Source organism: Pelodiscus sinensis, chromosome 3, assembly GCF_052426305.1.
Source record: "Pelodiscus sinensis isolate ZL-2025 chromosome 3, ASM5242630v1, whole genome shotgun sequence".
Classification (NCBI taxonomy): domain Eukaryota; kingdom Metazoa; phylum Chordata; order Testudines; family Trionychidae; genus Pelodiscus; species Pelodiscus sinensis.
Window position 1 is genome coordinate 60229519 of NC_143054.1, and position 22822 is coordinate 60252340.

The 22822-nt window shown below is 41.2% G+C and overlaps 1 protein-coding gene across 7 annotated transcripts in view; it reads left to right on the forward strand.

Annotated features, from left to right (window-relative positions):
- The window catches only part of BCKDHB (branched chain keto acid dehydrogenase E1 subunit beta), a 235411-nt gene that overhangs the window by 103881 nt on the left and 108708 nt on the right, over positions 1–22822 (forward strand). The window contains exons 9-10 of one of the 7 annotated variants that reach the window (XM_075923808.2): positions 16334–16398; positions 18351–18372. The exons of the other annotated variants lie outside the window; for them this stretch is intronic. Coding sequence (XP_075779923.2) covers positions 16334–16398; positions 18351–18357 — 72 coding nt within the window. The 3' untranslated portion in view covers positions 18358–18372. Of the gene's footprint in view, positions 1–16333; positions 16399–18350; positions 18373–22822 lie in introns of those variants that run through there. 7 annotated transcript variants of the gene reach the window in all.

A 22822-nucleotide genomic window follows, 5' to 3' on the forward strand; every position in this document is an offset into this window, starting at 1 on the left:
CCCATAAAAGGTAAAAAACTCTAAACCAAGATATTTCAATGTTAACACATGGAAAGGGGCAAAGAAAAGGGAGCTTATATAAATGTGTGCTCTGGCTCCTGTACATAGGAATTCCTTTTTCAGGGTACAGACCTTTCTTGCTGCTGGGCAAGCACAGGGCTGAAGTAACTCTTCAGGGTGGTATGTGATTTAAGGCTTTCTGCCCCTGTGCTTTCAGAGTCTTTTGGGTATCTCAGTGGTGAGGTGGGGAATCATGTCTCTGATGGGAAGTGCTCCTCCCGATTCAAAAGGCTCACTCTTCTGTCCCTCGCTATCCTAGGCCAGAGGAAAATTGATTTAGTCACTTCCTGGGTGAGCTCTATTTTAGTCCAGTCACACAGGAACAGGTGCTTCCAACTCTTTTTCCACTTTACATATTTACCTTGAACCCATGAATTAGGGCTTTGGGAACAAAGGGCATTTGTAACCTCAGTGTGTGGCTCCTGCTGCTTCTATTCCTGCACTTGACTTTCTTGGAGCTAGTGAGGTTCTTTTAATGTTTCCACCAGTTTTACTCTGGTGTAATACCATTGACTTCAATGGAGCTACTGCTGGTGGGAGAGGAAAATCAGATAATATTCTTCTCTTAAGGAGAGGACAGAACTGGGCAGTTAAGCCTAGTCTATACAACAGTGGAAGGGTGACTTAAGGTATGCAACTCCAGCTACCTTAATTGTGGAGTCAATGTATCTTAAATAATTTTTCTATGCCATCCACATAGCAGAAGGTCGATGGGAGCAAACGCTCCTGTCAGCTTCCTTTACTCCTCATGAGGATAAGGACTACTGGTGCTGATGGGGGCTCCCTCCAAGTTCAATTTACTGGGTCTATTGAAGACCCTGTAAATCGAGCCCTGGAAGATCAACCACTATAGCATCGATGTTCCATGTAGTGTAGACATGGCCTTATTGAGTTCCAGTTTAGATATTAGTCTCAGGAGGCTGTGCTTGATTGTCTCTAGTGTTCTCTGGACTGTATCTATTCTGGGTTTTGTTTAGAATGCCCAAATCCTGCTACTGAGCACATTCCTACATGTGTGTATTAAGAAGGTGAAAATGGTAGTGACTTTTATGGAGCAATATATTTTCCACACACCTAATTTTAAATGCCTGGTATCAAATTTAAATATCAGGCTTGTAACTCAGCCCCAACAGAAATGGCATTGGAAGTACCACTGAAGTCAATAGGAGTGTTCAGTATCTCAGAAAGCAAAACCACTTATTTAAATACAGGTTGGACTTCCCTGGCCTGGCACTCTCAGGACCTGATAGGTCCTGGACAAGGGAGTTTTCTGGACTAGGGGAGGCCTGGTAAGAGGGTCGGAGTGCTAGCCTCTCCGCTGGGCTCCTTTCCTCAGCCATCAGGACTCCTCTCCCCAACTTCCCAGCTCTGCAAGCTGTAGCCCTGCTGGAGATCCTGGCTCCATAAGCTGTGACAGCCCCGCTGGAGTTTCCGATGGTCCCGCTGGCCTCACAGCAGCCCCACCAGAGCTCCTGCCGACCTCGTGGCATGCCTGCCACCCTGCCAGAGCTCCTGGCTGCCCCACCAGCCCTTGCAGCCCCACTGGAGCTCCAGGCAGCTCCACCAGCTGCAGGCTCCACTGCTTCGCTGGCTGCAGGCTCTAGGTCCCTGCAGGCTCTGCTGCCCTGCCGGCTGGCTCCACACCAGGCCCCTAGCAACCTCTACTGCTGGGGCTTTCTAGTCCTGGACCACAGATGTTGCTAGACCAAAGAGTCCCTGACCGCTAAGGTTCAACCTGTACTTTACTTTGAATTTCATAGCCTAAGTTTAGGCAACCTGCATGAAAACATCGTCTATATTAATAAGGCATGTGTATTTACGTACATATGTGCACATTTAGAATCAAATGATGTGTAAAAAGGTTTCACAAACTTGTTTGCGATGCTATAGCTTTGCTCGTGAATCTTCCAGAGTCACTTTGAAAATTCTGAAAATTTTAGAATCTTTTGCGTGAACATACTTTCTAGTTATATAAGAGTCACATGGATGTACAATAGTAACTAGGTTACAATGTCCCAGCTGTTTGGGAGCGATGCTCAAAACTCAGTAAGACATCCATTCTTTAACTTTGGGAAACAGTTGCTATTAAAGTTAAGTAATAAATGAAAATTTCTGTTCTCTATGGCTGTTTATGCAGAGTCCAGTTTTTGTTTCTTAACTTTAATGTGAGTTTTTTTATTTTTGTTGAATAATAAATCTTTAAAGAAAAACATTCTGCCACACACTTATCTGTAGATAGGTTGTTTTTATTATTTTCATGTATTTGTATGATCATACTGCCAAGTAGTTCAGTCATGCATCAGATCCCCATTGTGCAAACACACAACAAAAAGATGGGCCCTGCCCCCTAGAACTTAAATCTTAATATATTTTAAGACAATCGATGGACAGAAACAGTAATGTCAGGGAATTACCAGGAGAATTACCTGGAAGGAGTGAAATAGTATTGGTTTGCATAGTAGGTAATGGTCTTAGCACACCAGCTGCTTAGCCCTGTTCAAGTATTTTTGTAGACCCCATGCCAAAGAAAAGTTTTGAGGAGGGATTTGCATACCCATCATAGGAATAAACGATATAGACCTCCTTAGTAAAGCACTTTCAGATATGTGGATGAAAACTGCCATATAAAGTCTAGGTAATTCATTATTATTATTATTATTATTTATTATTAGTGAAACAGCTCATAGCCATCAAGCCTTAGAAAAAGAATGATAAGATTTCATCTCTTCATCTCATATCCTCTGTTATTCTCACTAAAATTACAGAGGGGTTGTGTACTAGTCCGTTTCAGCAAATATAATGAGTCCTATAGCGCTTTAAACCCACAAGAGTTTAGGCACAAATACATTTGTTAGCCTTTAAGGTGCCACAGGCCTCCTTGTTTTTAATTAAAGTTAGAAATTATCCATGTAGAGGGAGTTGTAAAACTCCTATGTCCTTTTAAATTTAAATTCTCCCATGAGGCAGCTGTGACCATTATCTTGTAATTGGAAATCAGACAGATGGCTCCCTTTTGTGTTTTTCCTCTCTAAGGCCAACACCTAAGCATGAGAGAGAGCGAGCACATTTCTCTTCATGGGCTGTGAGCGTTACTTCCATGATGCACCAAACCTTTACAGACTACTCTAATTAAAAATCAGAGATTGTTTAACCACTTCTGAATGTCCGTAAACTGAATCTGAGATGTTCATACCTAGGGGAAAGATGTGCACAATATGGGAAAAATTTCCAAAAGTGACTGTTAATTTTGGGTGTCCAACTTAATGCGGTTTGATTTTTTCCGTGGAGCACCCACTCTATGAAAATCAAATATATACCCTTTAAACTATTTGATGTTGAACAATCAGAATCACCGCTTATATGAGAAAATCTAGATTCTGCATTTTCTTTTACATTTCCACCTTATTAACCACCTCATTGCATTTTTGTAAGTAAACTATTTCAGGCAAGATAGTTTATTAATTGTTCTCTGAACACATTGGCCTGGCCAGTCAAATAAGCTGTATTCTTAAGTGGAAATTAAAATACTACCTTTATTTTTTAATCTCAAACAGATAAACCCCTTGTAAAAAGTTCATCCAGCTTTCTGCTGCAGTCACCAACGTATTAGCTCAGTCGTAGTTCAAAATAACTATTTAGAAATGGCAGGATGTGCATATTTCTCACTACCATTAACAGAAGTAAAGTACACTGGACTACTTCACGAAAGGACTGATTATTAGGTTTAGGTCTGTGTTGTCTCATTAGACATGAATGGAAGTTGTTGTTTACTTACAGAAAATACTATGTAATGTAACACGTGGAACTCCTAAGGTTCTCCTGATTTAATCACATTTTTATCTAAGTGTTGTCACCTCTGTGCGGTCTGTTTTTTCTCAAGAGAAGGCTTGATGATATTCATTCTATACTCTCCATAGCACAGATACAGCATATGTTCATTGTTTTCTTAAATGTGTATGCAGTGTTCCATTTTTTTCTTCACCTACCAATCTTGCCACTCATCATTGTTTAAACATTAATAGCTATATAATTTATTTTTTCATTGGGGTTTGTTGGGCTTTTTCTGCTCAGTATGGCAACATTGATGATGAGGACTAATGTGTCTATTTTCAAACAACTGAGTCCTTTAGCTAGAGTTGCCTGATGGTGTAGGTGTGAGGGTCTTGCCTCTAGTATTGTAGGTTGTTGATTCAAATCTCCTTGGGGCCAGGAAGTGGGACTGCTTTGTATTTATTTCCCAGTCAGAAAATAAGGTGTACATTTTTAACAGTGAGAGTAAGGAATCAGTGGAACAGTTTACCAAGGGTCATTGTGGAATCTTCAGTGGAGAGAATCAGGACTGCCTGAGCCTTCCTTCCTGTTTATCCTGGATAGCCTGCAAAACAATGTCAATGCATGCCTGTAACACTGTGTGTAGACCATCGATCAGTCATTGGAAGGGAATGATCTTGTCACTGTAGGATGAGTTGTATTTAAATCAGTCACCTAATATCGAAAGGCTATGTACCCCCGTTATTGATCCATTCACTTTCAAATAGGCTTTTCCTGATTTGGACCAAATTAGGACCTCGGAACTTTAACTATTGAATAAAGGCAGTTTCTAATCTGTCCTTTTATGTTGACCCCAAGAACATAGTATTTTGTTACTGTGTTGAAAAATGGTATTTTTGGAGATTTGTCCTATCAAAACAAAGGCCTACCCAACTAGATGTGTATATTTTGCTTCTACAGCGAAGGACACCTCTATCGATATTAGTAGAAAGCTCTCAATTCCATTTTCCTTTAGCATTGCAGACTAGATTCATTATCTTCTATTGAGGCTGACTAGAGTCCTTCAAGTAATAACCGCCAGTTGTGGTTAAAGAATTCCCTCCTGGTCTTCTTTTAAGGAATTGATTTTTAAGATTTACAGGCCTGAGACTGGTCTCTGCAGTCATTTGAAATCCCACGAAACCCTGGTTGTTTCTCTGTGGTGAAATGCAGTCCTGCATAGAGCCAGAAGGCTGCACAAACCTTAGTGCACCATTTCAGCTCTATCAGAGTGTTCATTTGTTACACATAACAAATGAATATGAATTAAGAATAACAGATATAAGAATAACATTCCCTCAGTATGAGTTTCTATATAGCAAATGTACTTACAGACTTAAATCCGATGTAAATAAGTTTAGGTCTTGGATTATTAATTTCACACAATATGCTTTTTTCCATACTTCTCTTATATTTACATTAAAAATAATAATGCATTTGTTCTTTCTTTTGTCTCTTAGTGGGCTCTTATTACACATTTTCCCTATTTGCTATGTTATTAAATCTCTCCTATTTTGCTACAAAATCCAAAGAAAATCTGCAAAGACAACTTCACATTTGATTAGTGGTGAATGTAGTCTTTCTTGTTAATAAAACTTGTCATTCTGGTGTGGTATTAATAAAGCAGAGACCAAAATTACAGGTCAGAAAATATTTCCCTTTCATCTGCTATCTCTCAGAGATTGGAATACTTCTGAAACTGAAGGGGGGTTCGCTGTGGGTAATAGATGGATCTAAATTTGTAGAGTTTGAAATGATGGTTATATACATTCATTAGCTTGATCCATCTCTAGTGGTGGTCATGGTAGTTTCAAAATGTTCTAAATCTTCAAAAATGTGGGTATATGCAAACTGTTGTTTTTTAATCACCATTCAAAGTAATTCAGTAAGGAGTTTTAGCCTCTTCATAGGTCTTTTTCTATAGTATTATTTACATAGCCAGCAGTGATTTTTCACTACAGGTTGTACCTCCCTAAATTGGGACAATCTGGTGTGCCAACATCCATGGTCTGATAGGACCAGGGATGTTCCTGGGCCACAGAGCCCAAGCATAGGGAGGATTGGCTGTGGGGCAGGAGGGCAGTGTGGGGAGCTACTTAGCTGGGAGCCCCAGTGATGTTCAGAGGGAGACTGGGAGGGGCAGGCGGCACAGCGGAGAATTCTGCCCTCTGTAGCTGGGAGATAGCAAGGATAGGCAGCGGCCATGGAGCTCCAGGCCTAGCCGCAACCTGGGAGAACCAGCTCTGGCTGAAGAGCTTGGGTCCAGCAGTGGTTGTGGAGCTGCGGCTGTGGAGCTCGGGGTCCAGCAGCAGCTGCTAGGGAGCTCCAGCCTGGGGAGCCATGGTTGGGTAGGCAGCAATGGTGCCAGAATGGAGCCCTAGCAGAGGGGCAAGAGTTCAGCACAGGCTGTGTTGGGAGGGGACCTCCTCTGGTCTGCCCCTCGTTCGGGACAACTCAGGTCCCGAAGGTGCCAGATGAGGGAGGTCCAACCTGTAATACAATTGTCACTCTACATTAGTTTATAAAATCTTGACTCAAGGCAATAAAGGGTTAATAATAAAAGTCATCCTGTAATATAGGGCTTACATTTCTATTCTGAAACTGCATTTTTTAATATTTTCTTCTTTGCAGTAAAGAGCTCAAGGCAAGGAAAGTGGAAGGAAAATGCAAAAAAGCAGCTGGTGATATTTCTGTAATTTTAGTTTTGTTTACTTATCAGTATACATCATTTATGTTTATAGTATAGTTGTCATTTGTTTACTAGTAATTCTGTGATTTTTTTTTATATTGGGTACAGATGATTTTTACATCACCTAAAAATGTTAAACATTGGTGAAATTGTATTCTGTTGCACATGTCAGTGCTAGTGCCAGCATCACAAGACTGTTCTGCTCACTGTTTTTAACTTCATAAGTGTAAGATAGGCTCGTATTTCTTTCTTATAAGAGAAATCATGAATCTTTGTGTGAGTGCAACTTTTACTGGTTTAATAGTTTGTCTTAATTATAAAACGTAATTGCTTTTGTTGCACAAAATAAAAGGTCTGCTCTCCTCTAAAGTCACCATGAATTTGTTTGTGCAAATCTTAAAAATGGAGTACAGATCTATTCCTAACATGGTAGTCAGCCTGAACAAATAGTGTGCTTAGAGAGGCAGTTCTCAGTTCCTTCTCTAAAGAAGTAGTTATATAGTTGAATTTTGATACTAATTTGCGAAAGAAGTTTGTCATTTTATTTAGTGAAGTGACAAACTTCTGTAATGAAGGTCCCAATTTTTTTATTTTGATGTTGAAACATATGAGACAAAGATGAGTTATGAGACAGAAAAAGAGAAGTGTGGTGGCATGCTTGTTTAATTTAAATCCATTAAATAAATAAATCCTATTGGAATTCATTTTTACATTTGACAGGAAGAACAGTCTTTTGAATAATGATGCTTAACAACGGTGGTGGAAAATCCCAACCTATTACTATACTTTTAATTGTAAATGTTTGTAAAAGTGTATCTTTAAATAGAATTATTTAGCTTTATAACAGCAAAAACACCCAGTGTTTTCAGTGTTATACATTGCTTATTGGCAGATTCAGGTAAAATAGGTGGAAGTTCATGAAAAACATTGATACAAATGTTTCAGAGGGGAAGCCGAGTTAGTCTGTTACAGGAAAAACTTAAAAAACAACAAATAGTCTGGTACCACTTTAAAGACTAACAAAACATGTAGATTGTATCATGAGCTTTCGTGGGCACAGCCCACTTCTTCGGATGACCGGAGTGTTGGAAGTCTAGAACCAAGAATAAATAAGGGAAGGAGGGGGGAAAAGGACATTGGGTAGATAAGTTTCAAAGGGATAGCTGAGCCAGTCTGTAACAGAAAAAACTTAAAAACCAACAAATAGCGTATTACCAATTTAAAGACTAAATAGTTTAAAAATGTCACTTATTCAGTAATAATTATATGTCTGGGGATTAAGTGAATTCTGAGAGTGATGTGCTAGATTTAGTAACAAATTACTAAAACTTACATAGTAAATAAAATGTAGTTAACCTTGCTCCTTTCCTTTCCTTTCCTTTCCTTTCCTTTCCTTTCCACACACTCCAGCGCTGCTTAGTGGAAGTACTGTTGGAATGTGATCTGTTGTAGAGAGCTACAGATCTAGTTTTCAATTGGTTTCTGTTTCCATTCATTGCTAGCTGCTGACCACTCCATGAATACAACTAGCAAAGTACCTGAATCAGGCAGCTGAAGGGAGCAGATGATTTAACAAGTTGGAGGTTTGATACTAGCAGGGTGAGAGAAATTAGAGGTGTATATTTGAAACATAGGGGAGAATATAAACTGTAATATGAGGGAGGGAAATCAGACACTTTAAGAACTTCCTTGCACCACAAAACGCTTGTTTTTGAATTTGGAAGGCTAAGTGTACAATGAGACAGTCTATGTGGTTCAGAGTGGTATGTGAAATGAAGATGGTTGAGAACAATTGATACAGAACATTGACCTCTCCCAAATGCTTTAGTGATTAACCATGGTATGCTTACAGTTGACGATGTGTGTTTACTTATGATGTTTGTAGGAGCTAAATATTCTTCTTAGCTTTCTTGGGAAGAAAGGCCAGTTTTTTCCTAGGAACCCAGGTCTCTTCTTTTTTTCCCCACGTTAGCACATGTTCACAGATGCTGGTGAAAATGACAGGTACCCTGAGGAAGGTTTTATAAATATATATTCCTCTCTGCCTGTTGCCAGCAAGAGTGAGTCTCAGGTCTGACACTGGGTTCTCAAAGTACAGAAAATGCTACACAGGTATCTGTCAAACACAAGCAGTTTATTTCCTGACAGCTTATCAGCTGTGCCCCATAACTAAAACAACAACATGATAGAAATGCCACTTTTCCTTACATCCCTTCTGCTAGCTGAGGAACCCGTTCTGGCTGCAGCTGACTGTCTCAGCTTCCAAGGCACCGGTACTCAAAGCCCATTGGTGAGGTCCAATTTGCTGTGCTCTGGTGCAGCTTTAGATACTGTCTCTACCCTGTTTGTGGCAGTTTAGAAATTTCCAGGGGTTACTCATTGCTTGTTACAGTATGGCTCAGCTATACGGCTTGTCCTTTGACTTTGTTTACATTATCAGTACATTTAGGTAAACAAAATTATGTTCCCGCCCTTATCTACAATTCATTCTTGCTACAATGGCGTATGTTCCTAGAGGCTTGCTTCTGGCTCATAAGTAGCAGGGAAAGGGAAAAGGGGAAATGGAAAAGGGGAGAAAAATCAGGCTTCACCACCCTTATACTTCACACATACAGAGTTCTTCCGCAATTGACCCCTACACCGCACTTTATCCTCAACATTTATATACATATGGACTTTTCACTAAATGATCCACCTTAGGCACATCTATACTATGTAAGGAGGGTTTATAACTCCTTTTCAAGGTGGCAATTTTTTCTTTCCTATCTGAAATATACCTAAAGGAAAAAGGAATTGAAATAGACCATCACTGGGGACAAAGAATTCCATCATTGCTTTGATCAGCCTAGGTGTTGTCTGAGTGGCTAATTGCTCCCTGTGATAAGGGTATATATCAGAGCTGAACAGGGAGATTTAACTTAAATACTCACTTGCGAGGTGAATTTGAGAGCTGTGAACAGAGGTTATTAATAGGAAATTTTTGGAGGGAATTTAGAGAGGATATATAAGTGGCTTTCCTTCCAGGTCCAATTGTATGCTTGATTCCATGATGGTCAGCAATACAACAGCGGTACATGTAGCGAATGTGCTGTGTTTTCTTTTCAATCTGAAGCCAGAAAGAACTTCCTGTGTATGAAGTGCATGTTAGTGGCACAAGACAACCCAGTCACACTAAGGAACAGGAAGGAGGATCATCTCATTATGTACTTATCTTTAAAGTGTAGGAAAAAAGCTGCGTGATCATGAGAGACTTCAATTTGAATTACACATGCTGAACAGTATTAAAACCTACTCAGAATTTCCAAATACAGCCAGTCCCCGACTTACGCGGATCCGACTTATGTCGGATCCGCACTTACGAACGGGACTTTTCTTGCCCCGGAGCTCACGGGCGGTGGATCGCCACCCGTGTCCTCCGGGGTGAGAAAAGCTTCTCCCGGTCTCCCTGGTCTGCTAGGGGGGTCTAGCAAAGCCACTGGACCCCCCCCAGCAGACCAGGGACAGCCGAGCAAAGCCGCCCAGGTGGCAGGAGTCCCGCTGCCTGGGAGGCTTTGCTCATTTGCCCTGGAGCAAAGCCGCCCAGGCGGCGGGACTCCCCCCGCCTGGGCGGCTTTGCTCCTGTCCCCCTGGTCTGCTGGGGGGGTTGGGAGCTCATGGTGACGGGAGCTTATGGGGCCGACAGCCTGTGAGGTCACCGGGGCTGGTAGCATTCAGCTCTCATTTAACCGTGTAACCCATGGGGTTCTCAAACTTTGTGATACCATGACCCTCACCGGGGGGTTGGGACCCACAGTCTGAGAAACACGGGTGTAACCAATTTAATTTTAATTGGTTTTTAGGAGTTTTTAAATCCCTATTTGTGATGCTTCTGTGTAGAAGCAGCACTCCGTTGGACAAGACAAAAAATGTGCAATTAGTGCAGAACATATATTCTCTATTTTAGTGTGTTTCCATGGAACATTTAATGTAGTGTGTAGTCTTTGTTTGGGTATTTTTTTGGGGGGGAGGGGTAACTCAGCTGGAATACTGTGCTTGAATAAGAACATATTCAGTGTAAATGAACTCCTGGTCATGCTTAATTGATTTTTTTCCTGTACGAGAATAAAGATATATGTAATAGTAAATTGTTATGCTGCTTAGTAGTAGTGCCTAAGAATGAGTGTTCAGTAATGTGAGTTTGAAATTCTCTGTTATGTCTGGGATAATTTCATTGGAGTTTCTAAAAATGCCTGACTGATTTATAATTTTATTTCTATGCATGGGTGAAACATGTAAAAATGCAAGAATATGTATAATAGTTAAGATAAGGACTTTATGGTGAAAACATTGGCAATCACAAGCATCTTTGTGCTAGCAAAGTAGTGTAAGAGGCAATCTTTATTTTGGCTCATTTGCCTTAGCAGGTATCTCAGTGAAGTTAAGAACATAACGGCCATACTGGGTCAGACCAAAGGTCCATTTATCCCAGTGTCCTGTCTTCCAATGTTCTTTATTTTGGATATTCCAATGAGAAGTGATGTTTTGTATGTGTTATAAACCAAATCATAAATGTAAGCCCTTTTGATCCTCCTCTCTTTGCAAAGAGAAAAAACACACAAAGAAAAATAATATCCATATTAAAACTGATTTATTTTATAGCCATGCTAAAGTCTTCATTCTCTAAACTTTAAGGAGAATAAGGTTGGAAAATGTTTTATAGAAGATACTGGTTACTTTGAATTTATGCTTCCACTTAAAGGTGAACATCTGTGTTATTCCTTAAATGCGTAAGATGGTATAAGCTTCTTTTGAGACTGACACTTGCAAATATTTTGTCTCTAAATTCAACCCCCCCATAATAGTTTATTGATATCATTATGTGAATAGTAAGGTTTTTTGGACAACAAGGACATTTGATGTCATAATTGATTACTAATGTAAGAAGTCCTTACCCAGCCTGGATTATTGTTAAGTGAAGTATAGTAATAGTTGTCAGTAGACTCCACCAAACCACTACACATATGTACCCCATAACAATGGGCCGATTTAGTCAGCAAGAGGTCCCACTGCCCACTAGGCTAGACAAAGACAGCCCCTCCAAGACACCACTATATATATAAGTACAAACAAATTACACATCACTCCTGACATATCAGGTTACCACCCTCTGACATTGTCAGGTTACCATTCTCTGATGCTACTTAGATACCACCCATTACCCTGCACCTCATGTTTCAGTTAGAACATCTTTATCCATCATGCTGTCATTTTAGACCCTTTTCTGAACCCGAGTCAGTATATGTGGGTACCAAAGTCTTTCTTAACGACCTGGTAGTACAATCCTAATTTGTATTGTGCTTTCAAATTATGACCAGCACCAATTGCTGTTTTACAGTTGGTACCTAGTACCAATTACTGATCCACATGTAGACCTATTAGCAATGAGTGTTTTACACTCTCATCCCTGTTCATGCCAAGTTCTGTGAGTGGGGGCCTGCCTCTTGCTCACAATTTAGTTTAGTTTTATATTAGCCAAGCTTTGTCCATTGTTAGCTAGGCCTCAGACCAGGCCTTTGCTATATGGACTTTTGTTTCAGGCCCTCATCTTACTGCACAGCGATTCTTCTCTGTAAAGCACTCTCTGACTACAGATGTAGATTTATGCAAACACGTTCATTTCTGACATTGTATAATGCTGACACAGAAAATTAGTTCAGGGAAATCATTCAACAACAAGAAGGGCCCATTTGGGTTATTTCTATATTATAATTCCAGTTAAAATTTGCCTCATGTAATTAGGAAGAAAGAATTTGGCTTGAAGATTGCTTTGTAAGAGAGTCACATTTCAGTGTTCATTCTACTCACCAACTCTCAGATATGTTAATAACATACCGTTCGCAGGAATGAGGAGGTGGGGAAGACATACTTATTATTCTGTGAGATACAGAACTCTGAAATTACTAAAGACTTGCAAGCAGGCTTTGATTATTTATCCTATCACCAAAATGACTGCTGTCTTGCTGGCTGATAACTGTACAAAGGGTTCAACTAATCTACCAAATTAAGTTATTGATCCATGTGAAAAAATGCTAATGTCTGTGTGCATCGTGTTGAATGTAGATATGAGAAACAGAAGAGAGTGGTGTTTTTGGGGAGGGGAGTATGCTTTTCATACAGGGAGAGGATATTTGGCTTTATGCCATCTTCTGAATAAGCATGAAATCATATAACATATAAAAAGCTTCAGGGAATAGCTGAGTTAGTCTGTACAGGATAAACTTAAAAAACAACAAATACAGTAAACTTCCGATAATACGGCACCTTTAAGACCCAGGGGGTGCCGGATTATCAGACATGCCGGAATATCAGAAGGAGGGGTTATGAGGGGTCTGGAGTGGGGTGGGAGGGGATGCCACCCCAGACCCCTCATAGCCCCCCCTTACGATAGTCTGGCTCTGCCCCAGGCGTCCCTGATTCAGCCGCTGCTGGTCAGTTTCAGCAGCAGCTGAATCGGGGATGCCTGCAATAGAGCAGCTGGGGTGCTGCTGGGTTGGTCCCGCAGTGCCAAGGGGTGGCGCTATGGCACCAACCCAGCAGCACTCCAGCTGCTCTTGGGGACGCCTGGGACAGAGCAGCTGGGTACTGCCCGGTTGGTCCCGTAGCGCTGCCCCTTGGGGCTGTGGGACCAACCCGGCAGCACCCCAGCTGCTCTGCCCCAGGCATCCGGATTCAGCCTGCTGGTGAAACTGACGCTGCTGGTCAGTTTCAGCAGCGGCTGAATCTTGATGCCCGGGGCAAAGCAGCTGGGGTGCTGCCGGGTTGGTCCCGCAGTGCCGCCCCTAGGCACTGCGGGACCAACCCGGCAGTACCCCAGCTGCTCTGCCCCAGGGGTCCCCAAGTCAGCCGCTGCTGAAACAGATCAGCGGCTGATTCCAGGAAGCCCGGGGCAGAGCTGCTCTGCCCGGGGCTTCCTGGAATCAGCCGCTGATCTGTTTCAGCAGCGGCTGAATCGGGGACCCCTGGGGCAGAGCTGGTGGGGTCCTGCCGGGTTGGTCCCGCAGCGCTGTCCCTTGGCGCTGCGGGACCAACCCGGCAGCACTCCAGCTGCTCTGCCCAGGCGTCCCCAAGAGCAGCTGGGGTGCTGCCAGGTTGGTCCCGCAGCCCCGAGGGGCAGCGCTACGAGACCAACCCGGCAGCACCCCAGGTGCTCTGCTCCCAGCTTCCCCGATTCAGCTGCTGGTCAGTTTCAGCAGCAGCTGAATGGGGGAAGCCTGTCCGGCTGCCCCAGCACTTCCGGGTTCCTGATGGTGTCGGACCATCAGGAGTCCCGGAGCATTGGATGCCGGACTAATGGAGTTTTACTGTAGTTTGGTAGCACTTTAAAGACTAACAAAACATGGAGATGGTATCATGAGCTTTCATGGGCACATCCCACTTCTTTAGATGTCCAGTCTTCTGAAGAAGTGGGCTGTGCCCACGAAAGCTCATGATACCATCTCCATGTTTTGATAATCTTTAAAGTGTTACCAGAATATATAACATATAGTTGGCCTGACAAACAGCAGACTGGGAGCAAGTAAAAGAATTGTTGAAAGACTAATTTGTTTCATGATCCAGAATTCTGATTTCTTACCTTTTGATTAAAAGCTATCAGTACCATGTAGCAGTCTGAAAGAGTGTGTGAATCTGCATCAGCATAGAACATGGAAGCTTCGTGGTCTAGAAGAGTGAAGTTGGAAGTCAGATAACTTAGACTTTCTTTGTCATTTTCTTGATTTTGGAGCTTTCCTTTTTTGCTGTTGGTTGCAAGAACGTATTAATCCTTGCTCTGTATTTGAATAATGGAAAACCTTTTTCCTGTTGCGGACACTGACCCTCCAGGAAAAAATCAGTTATGAGCTACATACAGCGACATGTGGAGAGGGGCGGAAACTCAGGCCAAAATTGAGGTGTTCAGGGTGCAGGACGGGTGCAGAGTACTTACCTTGGGTAGTTCCCATTTGGTGGCACAGTGGCACTAAAGCTGAGTCCACACTTGCTCTGGCCCCATGTTGCTGCTCCTTTTGGAAGTAACTGACTACATTTTTGTGACCTTGGGAGAAGGGGGGTGGACGGCAGGCAGTTGGTTTCATGGGCTGCCCTCACCTACAGGCACTGCCCTTGCAGCTCCCATGGGACATGGTTCCTAGCCAATGGGAGCTGTGGAGGTGGCGCCTGCAATCAGAGTGCAGAACTCCCCAGATCGCTGGGAAACAGAAGTGGCGCTCACAGTGCAGGTGAAGGGGCAGGACCTTAAGGCACACAGGGCTTCCGACCTACGGCATGGAGACTTGCTGCAGACCTGTTGAAATTAAGCAGGGGGTCACATCTGCCCCATAGGATAGAGGTTACCTACTTCCAATGTAAAACACTCTAAGTGGTAATTTAGTACTCTGTCATCTATATCTGTCTAACAGATGTATTGGAGCATAAGCTTTCGTGGGCAAAGACCCACTTCGTCAGATGCATCTGACGAAGTGGGTCTTTGCCCACGAAAACTTATGCTCCAATAAATCTGTTGGTCTATAAAGTGCCACAGGACTTTTTGTCGCTTTTGCAGATTCAGACTAACACAGCTATCCCCCTGTCATCTATATCTGTCTGTTATCTCTTGACTTATACTTTACTCCAGGGATAATTCTGCACCAAAAAAATCCAAAATTCTGTGCCAGAAAATTCAAAACACTGCATATTTTATTTGTCAAAAATATAATCACACCAGTTTCACTTATTTTGGTAATTTATTTAAACTACTATGCTGAAAAAGATCACAATAACTGCTCAGCATTTCTTAAAGACATGAAAGTTAAGTTACAAGTACATGTTAATCAAGACCCTGCATTCCAGTTCTAATCCTGGATTTTCATTTAAATTACATTATTTTTGTTTTGATGTTGGGTCGCTGTAAAGTGAAATGTCACTTTAAATTACTCAGACTTTCCCCCAACAAGTCATACAATTTTGCTAATCATGGTCCTGCATTTTTTAAAATGAATAAATAACAAATATCCTGAGCTGTAATCTAACCCAATTGTGCCTCTCTGGCACAGGAAAAAAGCCAGAAAACCTTCCTGGTTGAGGATTGTTACAGTCATTTACCATAAGGCTTCTTTAGACTACTCTGGCAAGGTAAAGGAGCCTTAATTGACTAAGAATGGGAACAATTATCAAACATCAGCAGCCTGCCTTTTTAGTTGTAGATTTTTAAAACAATCTGTCAGGTTCTGTGACCCATCATGTGTTGCATCACTTTTCTGCTCTGCCTCAGAGACAGAGCCTGCTTCACACAGCCCTAGCCTCCAAGCCCCTGATGCAGCAACAGACACCAGCGGGACAGAAGTATAACAGAGATGTGGCCATGTTAGTCTGATCTTGCTGAAACAAAAGACAGGACTATGCAGCACTTTAAAGACTAACAAGATGCTTTATAGGCCCACGAAAGCTCATCACCTAATCCTGTCTTTTGTTTCAGAGGGACAGAGTGAGTCTTCATGCAGGCAGATATTCATGGACACACACATGTACACATGCCCAACCTTCCCCCCATGGTAATCTGTTCTCTGGGCACAGAATTCCCCTGGGAGTACATACTTAGATGTAAGCTGTTTGAGACAGTTAATATAATTTTGCTCCGTGTTTATATTGCACCTTGCACAGTGGGTTTCAGCTTCATAACTAGGATTTCTAGGTAATATGATAATGCAAATAATAGTAATTGTGCATGGTCTCTACTGTTGTTTTCTGTCACAATGTCAGTATTCCCCAAAGTGGATGAACAACAAAATGATTAATGAAGGAAGTGCCTGCCTGCGTGTTCAGAGGTGAGTGACAGCCCCAGAGCAGCAGTGAGGATGAAAAGGCTGTAAGGAAGGTGAGTGGGGAGGCTGTCAGAGAGGCAAAGGAAATCAATCCTGCAATTCCTCCTCCGCCCCTTCCTCCAGCACTTTCAGAGTGTCACGATTTGCCTGATTCAAGCTCTGTCCTTGCTCCTTCCCCTCCCTCCCAGAGCTTGAGCAGCCACGTACAGCTGATTGATGGCATTCCAGCTCTGGGGAAGAGGGAGGGGGAAGAGTGGGTACTGAGCATGAATAAGGTGATTTGTGGTGCTGCGAAAGTGCTGTGAGGGCGGCGGAGGAGTAGAAAGTGCGGGGCTGCAGTGCCCCAGTGTGCAAGAAGTGCCTGGGGAAGAAGGCTAGTGAGGGGGCCTGCGGGCTGCAGAATGCCCACTTCTGATGTAGATTCTTCCTATGCTGACAGTTCTTCTGTCAGCATAGATAATCTACCTGCCTGAGGGCAGTAGCTACATTGGTGGAAGAATTCTGCCATTGACCCAGTGTTGTCTACACTGGGGTTTAGGTGACATCTCTCAAAGGTGTGGCTTTTTCACACACTGGGAGACATAGCTTTGCTGATTTGAGTTCCCAGTGTAGACGAGTCTGGAGTGTAGTCCAAGCATACATCTGCTTTATGCACAAAGCTAATGAAATCTTAATGGAATTGGAAAAATGACTCTGGGCTGTTGCAGAAAAAATAAAAAGCCATATAATTAACCTTTCTTAATGTGACACAGAGAAATGTGGGGGGAGGGAGGGAATCTTGGTTTCCACTAATACTTTGATCCATTTTAAATTGGCTGCATAAGTTTTGCTGCTGCTGTTGGAACATGCATCAAAAGATTAAAGTAATAGCATTTGCCATAAGTTGATCTATTAGATAAAAGGTCAAATTTATGTGTAAGGGCAAAACTGCAGCATGTCAGGCATTGTTTACACATGACTCAAAGCTTGTGCTTGAGGAAATAAATGTAAAACAAAAAACCTGCAGACATATTTTTTTCTCTGCTGTTCTGTGGCTTTACCTGCATGGTAATTTGTTGTCCTTTTAGAATATTGCACTGTGAATTTACCAAACACATCAAAATTATCTTTTTCTTTCAGAACGGAAAGAAAATGTATAAAAATTGGGAACCCTTAGTATGTATCTGTGGGGGAATATTATAAAAAGGGAATCTAGTGTTATACTCAGATATTTGAATGCACCTATCAAACCCTTCGAGTAATTATAACCCTTATAATGAAATAGCATAGAGCAATCTGAGCCACTGAAGGTCCTTCTTTTTATTTCTTTCTTTGAGTAGTTTTTATACTGGCCTCACAATAAGGGAGGTTGTGGTATCCAGTATAATGAATTCTGTTTTAAAAGAAGGAAGCGGGGTTTGATTTAAACAACAAGGAGTCCGGTGGAACTTTAAAGACTAACAGATTTATTAGGGTATTAGAACATACGTTTTTCTGAGCTACAGCTCACTAATATAGCATGTTTACTAAACAGCACAAAACAATAACAGTTAAAGTATATTGAAAATAAATATTTTAGAAATATATGAGTATGTCCATCTCAGAGAGGTAGTTGTGTTAGTCTGTAACTTTAAAACAAGTAGTCCTGTGGAAGACTAACAAATAACTATATATATAGTATCATGAGCTTTTGTGGGTAAGACCCACTTCATCAGATGAGTTGGCGTGGAAATAACAGAATCCAAGGGATATTTAACCGCAAAAGAAGTACCTGACAATGTAATGCTTGTGTTAATGAGGCTAATTAAGTGGGCTGGATGTGACCCATTCATAGCTTTTGATGTGAAAATAGGGATGTCAAAGGCAGGGGAAATTGACTTTGTAATGCATTAACCAATTAATATTTTTATCAGACCCAGGATAACAGTGTCAATTTGTAGATGAATTCCAGTTGTGCTGTGTCTCTTTGTAATTAGGTGGTGAAATTCCTTTGTAGAAGAATGGCTACTTTTCAATCCATGATTAAGTGACCAGGTAAGTTAGAATGTTCCCATACAGGTTCACATTTCTGATGTCTGATTTGTATCTATTAATCCTTTGTCGCAGAGTCTGTCTGGTTTGGCCAGTATACATGGCAGAGGGGCATTGCTGGCACTTGATGACATACATTACTAAGGCTCGACAAATTAGTCTATCTACTCGCTGAGGCGAGTAGATTTTAAGCCGGCACGGCACCACAGCGCGATCAGCGCATGTGCAGTGTGCCAAGCCACGTGGCTGGTGAGCAGGGCTTGCTGCCACTTGGTAAGCCCTGTACATTACATTAGAGGATGTGTAGTTGTTTGAGCCCTTGACGTTGTGGCTTATGTAGTTAGGCCCTATGACAGTGTTGCTTGTTTAGATATGTGGACAGAGTTAGCAAAGGGATTTGTTGCAGGAGTAAGAGTATATCAAACCTCTTCATAATAGGGCAATATTCCATCTATTGTCAACGTCCTGCAGTACTTTCATCCATTATTCTGAAGAATTGGGCTGAATCTCACCACAGATGGTCATTGTAAGTTGACGAGGGATATATTATTGTCCAATTATTTTACTTCAATTTTTTCCAGCATTATCTATGTTTCAAGGTTGATTCAGGGTTCAGGAGGTCACTGTTATAAACTGGGATGGGATTCTAAAAAAAAAAAAGTTTGTATGCAAAAAGTATTAACATTTAGCTCAGTAATGCATTAATTTCAGTGAAGTGCTCAGCTATTTATTATTAGTGTCCTAATAATGTCTTTAGAATAAATTTCACTTTTCTACATTCAAGAGGCACTTCATTGGCTGAGTAATATGGAGAAAATATGTGATGGAGTATAACATCTTGAATGGAATAGAAAAAATGCTTGGAGTTTAGTCAATCATTGTCAATTTTATTGCATTGTGTTAAAAAAAAATAATTCTTGTGATGTTTGCTTTCTGCATGTAATTAGCACTTTGTCTGTGCTCATTAGTATGTTTGAAAAGGGAAGTCTTTCCAGAAACATCAGAAAATACCCAAGCTTCAATAATAATCTTTTCATTATAAACTTGCATCAACCTTTTGGGGGTGGCTTATTACAGTTTTAGTGTTGTTTTTTCTTAAAGGGTGCAATCTTTTATCAGGGCTAGGGAAACCTTTTCATTAGTACTTCGGAATGAAAGTTGAAGGAAGTTGTATGTTCTCTTCAAATAAAGATGTATAATTATAGACCACCTTGTCACAGAGTGACAACTTTAGGAGACTCTTAATATACTACACGTGATGAATATGCATATGGAAAAAGTGTTCTACGGCACAGTGTCTCCAAACAAAATTGCAACTATACTGTGTAGATCTGGAAAAAAAATAGTTAAAATGTTCTAAACTGCTTGTTTAAACAGCTTAAACAAGTGAGATACAATAAAATAGTGTCAGCAGTCCAAAAGATAACACTTCTCTCTTACAGTACAGGCAGTCCCCGGGTTACATGGATCCGACTTACATCGGATCCCTACTTACAAACGGGGTGAGGCAACCCCGCACTAGCTGCTTCCCCCCAGCAGAGACCAGGGAGACGCGAAGCTAGTGCCCCCCCCCCCCTCCCAGCAGACCAGGGAGACACGGAGCGGCTTTTCTCAGCAGACACCTCAGCTTGAGAATAAAGGACTGAGGGAAGTGAGGTGTGGGAGAATAAAACTGAGCTCTGGAGAAATGTTTGGCTAGAGTTTCCCCTACAATATGTACCAGTTCCGACTTACATACAAATTCAACTTAAGAACAAACCTACAGTCCCTATCTTGTACATAACCCGGGGACTGCCTGTACTAAAATCCCTGAGCTGTGGACTACCTAGCCTTTTCTGATAGAAAAGGGGAAACTTGTCCTTCAATTTGCACTAAGATATCACGCTGACCCATCTTATACACAATTCCTCTTCCAAAGGGAGTGGAGAAAGGAAGCTCTCATTCTTTCACCCTATAGCTGCTTCTTTGTGTTTCCCACAATGCCTAGATATGCAAATTCTTACTCCCCACATCATACAAATGTAAATGTTTATACAGGCTTAGACCACTGGTCTGTCCAGCCCAGTATACAGTCTTCTGACAGTGACCAGTACCAGATGCTTCAAAAGGAATGAACAGAAATGGCAATTGTTTTGTGATCCATCGCCTGTGGTCTAGTCCCAACTTCTGGCACTCAGAGCTTAGGGACATCCATAGCATGGGGTTGCATTGCTGACCATCTTGGCTAATGGCCATTGATGATTCTGTCCTCTATGAACTTCTAATTTTTTCTTTAATTTATACACTTTTGGCCTTCACAACTTCCCCTGGCAATGAGTTCCACAGGTTGATTGTGTTTTGTGTGAAGAAATATTTCCTTACATTTGTTTTAAACCTGCTGCCTATAAAATCCATTGAGCAGCTCCTTGTTCTTGTGTTATATGTAATTCCCTGTTTGCTTTCTCTTCACCATTCGTGATTTCATAGATCTCTATCATTTTTCTCCTTGTCACCACTTTTCTAAGCTGAACAGTCCAACTTTTTAGTCTTTTAAAGTTGTTCTGCAGACCAGTCATTTTTGTTGTTCTTTTCTGTGCTTTTAGCAATTCTTGTACATCTTTTTTCGAGATGGGGCAACCATCTCAAATACATGCAGTATTCAATGGATTAATATTGTGGGATTACGATATTTTCCATTTTATTATCTATCCTTTTCCTAATCATTCCAAATATTGTTAGCTTTTTTGACTGCTGCTACACATTGGGCAGATGTTTTCAGAGTGCTAACCACAATGACTCCGAGATCCATTTTCGAGTGTTAACCATCAATTTGGACTGCATCATTTTGTATTTGTGATTATTTTTCCATTGTACATTGCTTTTCACTTAACATTATATTTAATTTGCTATTGTTTTGCCCAGTCAAATAAGATGACTTTGCAACTCTTTGCAGTCAGCTTTGGACTTAGCTATCTTGAGTAGTTTTGTATGTACTGCAGATTTTGCCACCTTGTGTTCTCCCTCTTTTCCAGGTAATTTGAAAATGCTGAACAGCAAGATCCAAGTACTGATCCTTGGAATATGCCGCTACGTGCTTTTTTTGTGAAAACTGACCATTTCTTCCTACTCTTTGTTTCCTGTATTTCAACCGGTTACTGATTCATAAGAGGACCTTGCCTCTTTTCCCATTACTGCTTATGTTGTTTAAGAAGCTCTGTTGTGCGATCTTGTCAATGGCTTTCTGAAAGTCCAAGTACACCATAGCCATTGGATCACTCTTGTCCACTTGCTTGTTGACTCCCACAAATAATTTAAATAGAGTTGTGAGGCATGATTTTGTTTTATAACAGACGTGTTAGCTCTTTCCTACCATATCATTTTATTCTGTGTGCCTGATAATTCTGTTCTTTACTATAGCTCAGACCCATTTGCCTATTACTGAAGTTAGGTTTACCAGGATCGTGTCTGGAAGCTTTTAAAAAAATTGACAGTACATTAGCTATTCTCCAGCCATTTGGTACAAAGGCTGATATAAGTGATAGGTTCAACCCACAGGTAGAGATACCATATTTTAGTTCCTTCAGAACTCTTGGGTGGATACCAGCTGTCCTGGTGACTTATTTCTGTTAAATATATCAGTTTGCTCCAAAACCTTCTCTTTTGCTACTGTAGTCTGAGGCAGTTCTTCAGATTTGTAACATAAAAACATTTCTCAGGTATGGAAAACTCTCACACATCCTCTTAAGACTAATACAGAGAATTCATTTAATTTCTTTGCAACAGTCTTCTTTTCCTTAAGTGTTCCTTTATTACCTTGATTGTCCAGTGGCCTCACCTATTGTTTGTGAGGTTTCTTGCTGTTAATATACTTAAAATATTTGTTGTTAGTTTTTGTGTCTTATGCTAGTTGCTATTAAAATTATTTTTGTCCTGCCCAATTATACTTACCTTGCCAGAGTTTACTGTCTCTTTTCTCTTTTACTTCTTTTTCCTGATTCCTGTGAACAATGGAGGTAGGTCAGGAGAGAATGTTTGTGCTGGATGTAAGGGAGTGGTGATGAAAGAAGAAGAAAGGGCTGAAGGGGTAGTAAAGGTGAAACTGAATGAACAAAGGAGAGAGCACCACTCCAAAAAGAGCAAGTGAAGGGAGAGAAGATTAAAGAGTACTTTATTAAACTGAAGGGAAAGGAAACACTGAAAAAAGCTTAAGAAAAGAATCCAAAAGGAAATGGAATAAGGGAATGAAAGAGGGAAAGAACCATAATGAATGTAACAAAGACTGTATGTGGCTTATCATCTTTTTAAAAAGTATTTTAGCTGTATGCTTTCTGTTAAGAAAATGGTGTGATGTGATAGATTTTGCACCCCTTGGCCAAATACACTAACGTTCAGTGAAGGCAGTAAAATGCCAAGTGCTAACTCTGTCTTAGGCTAGCTA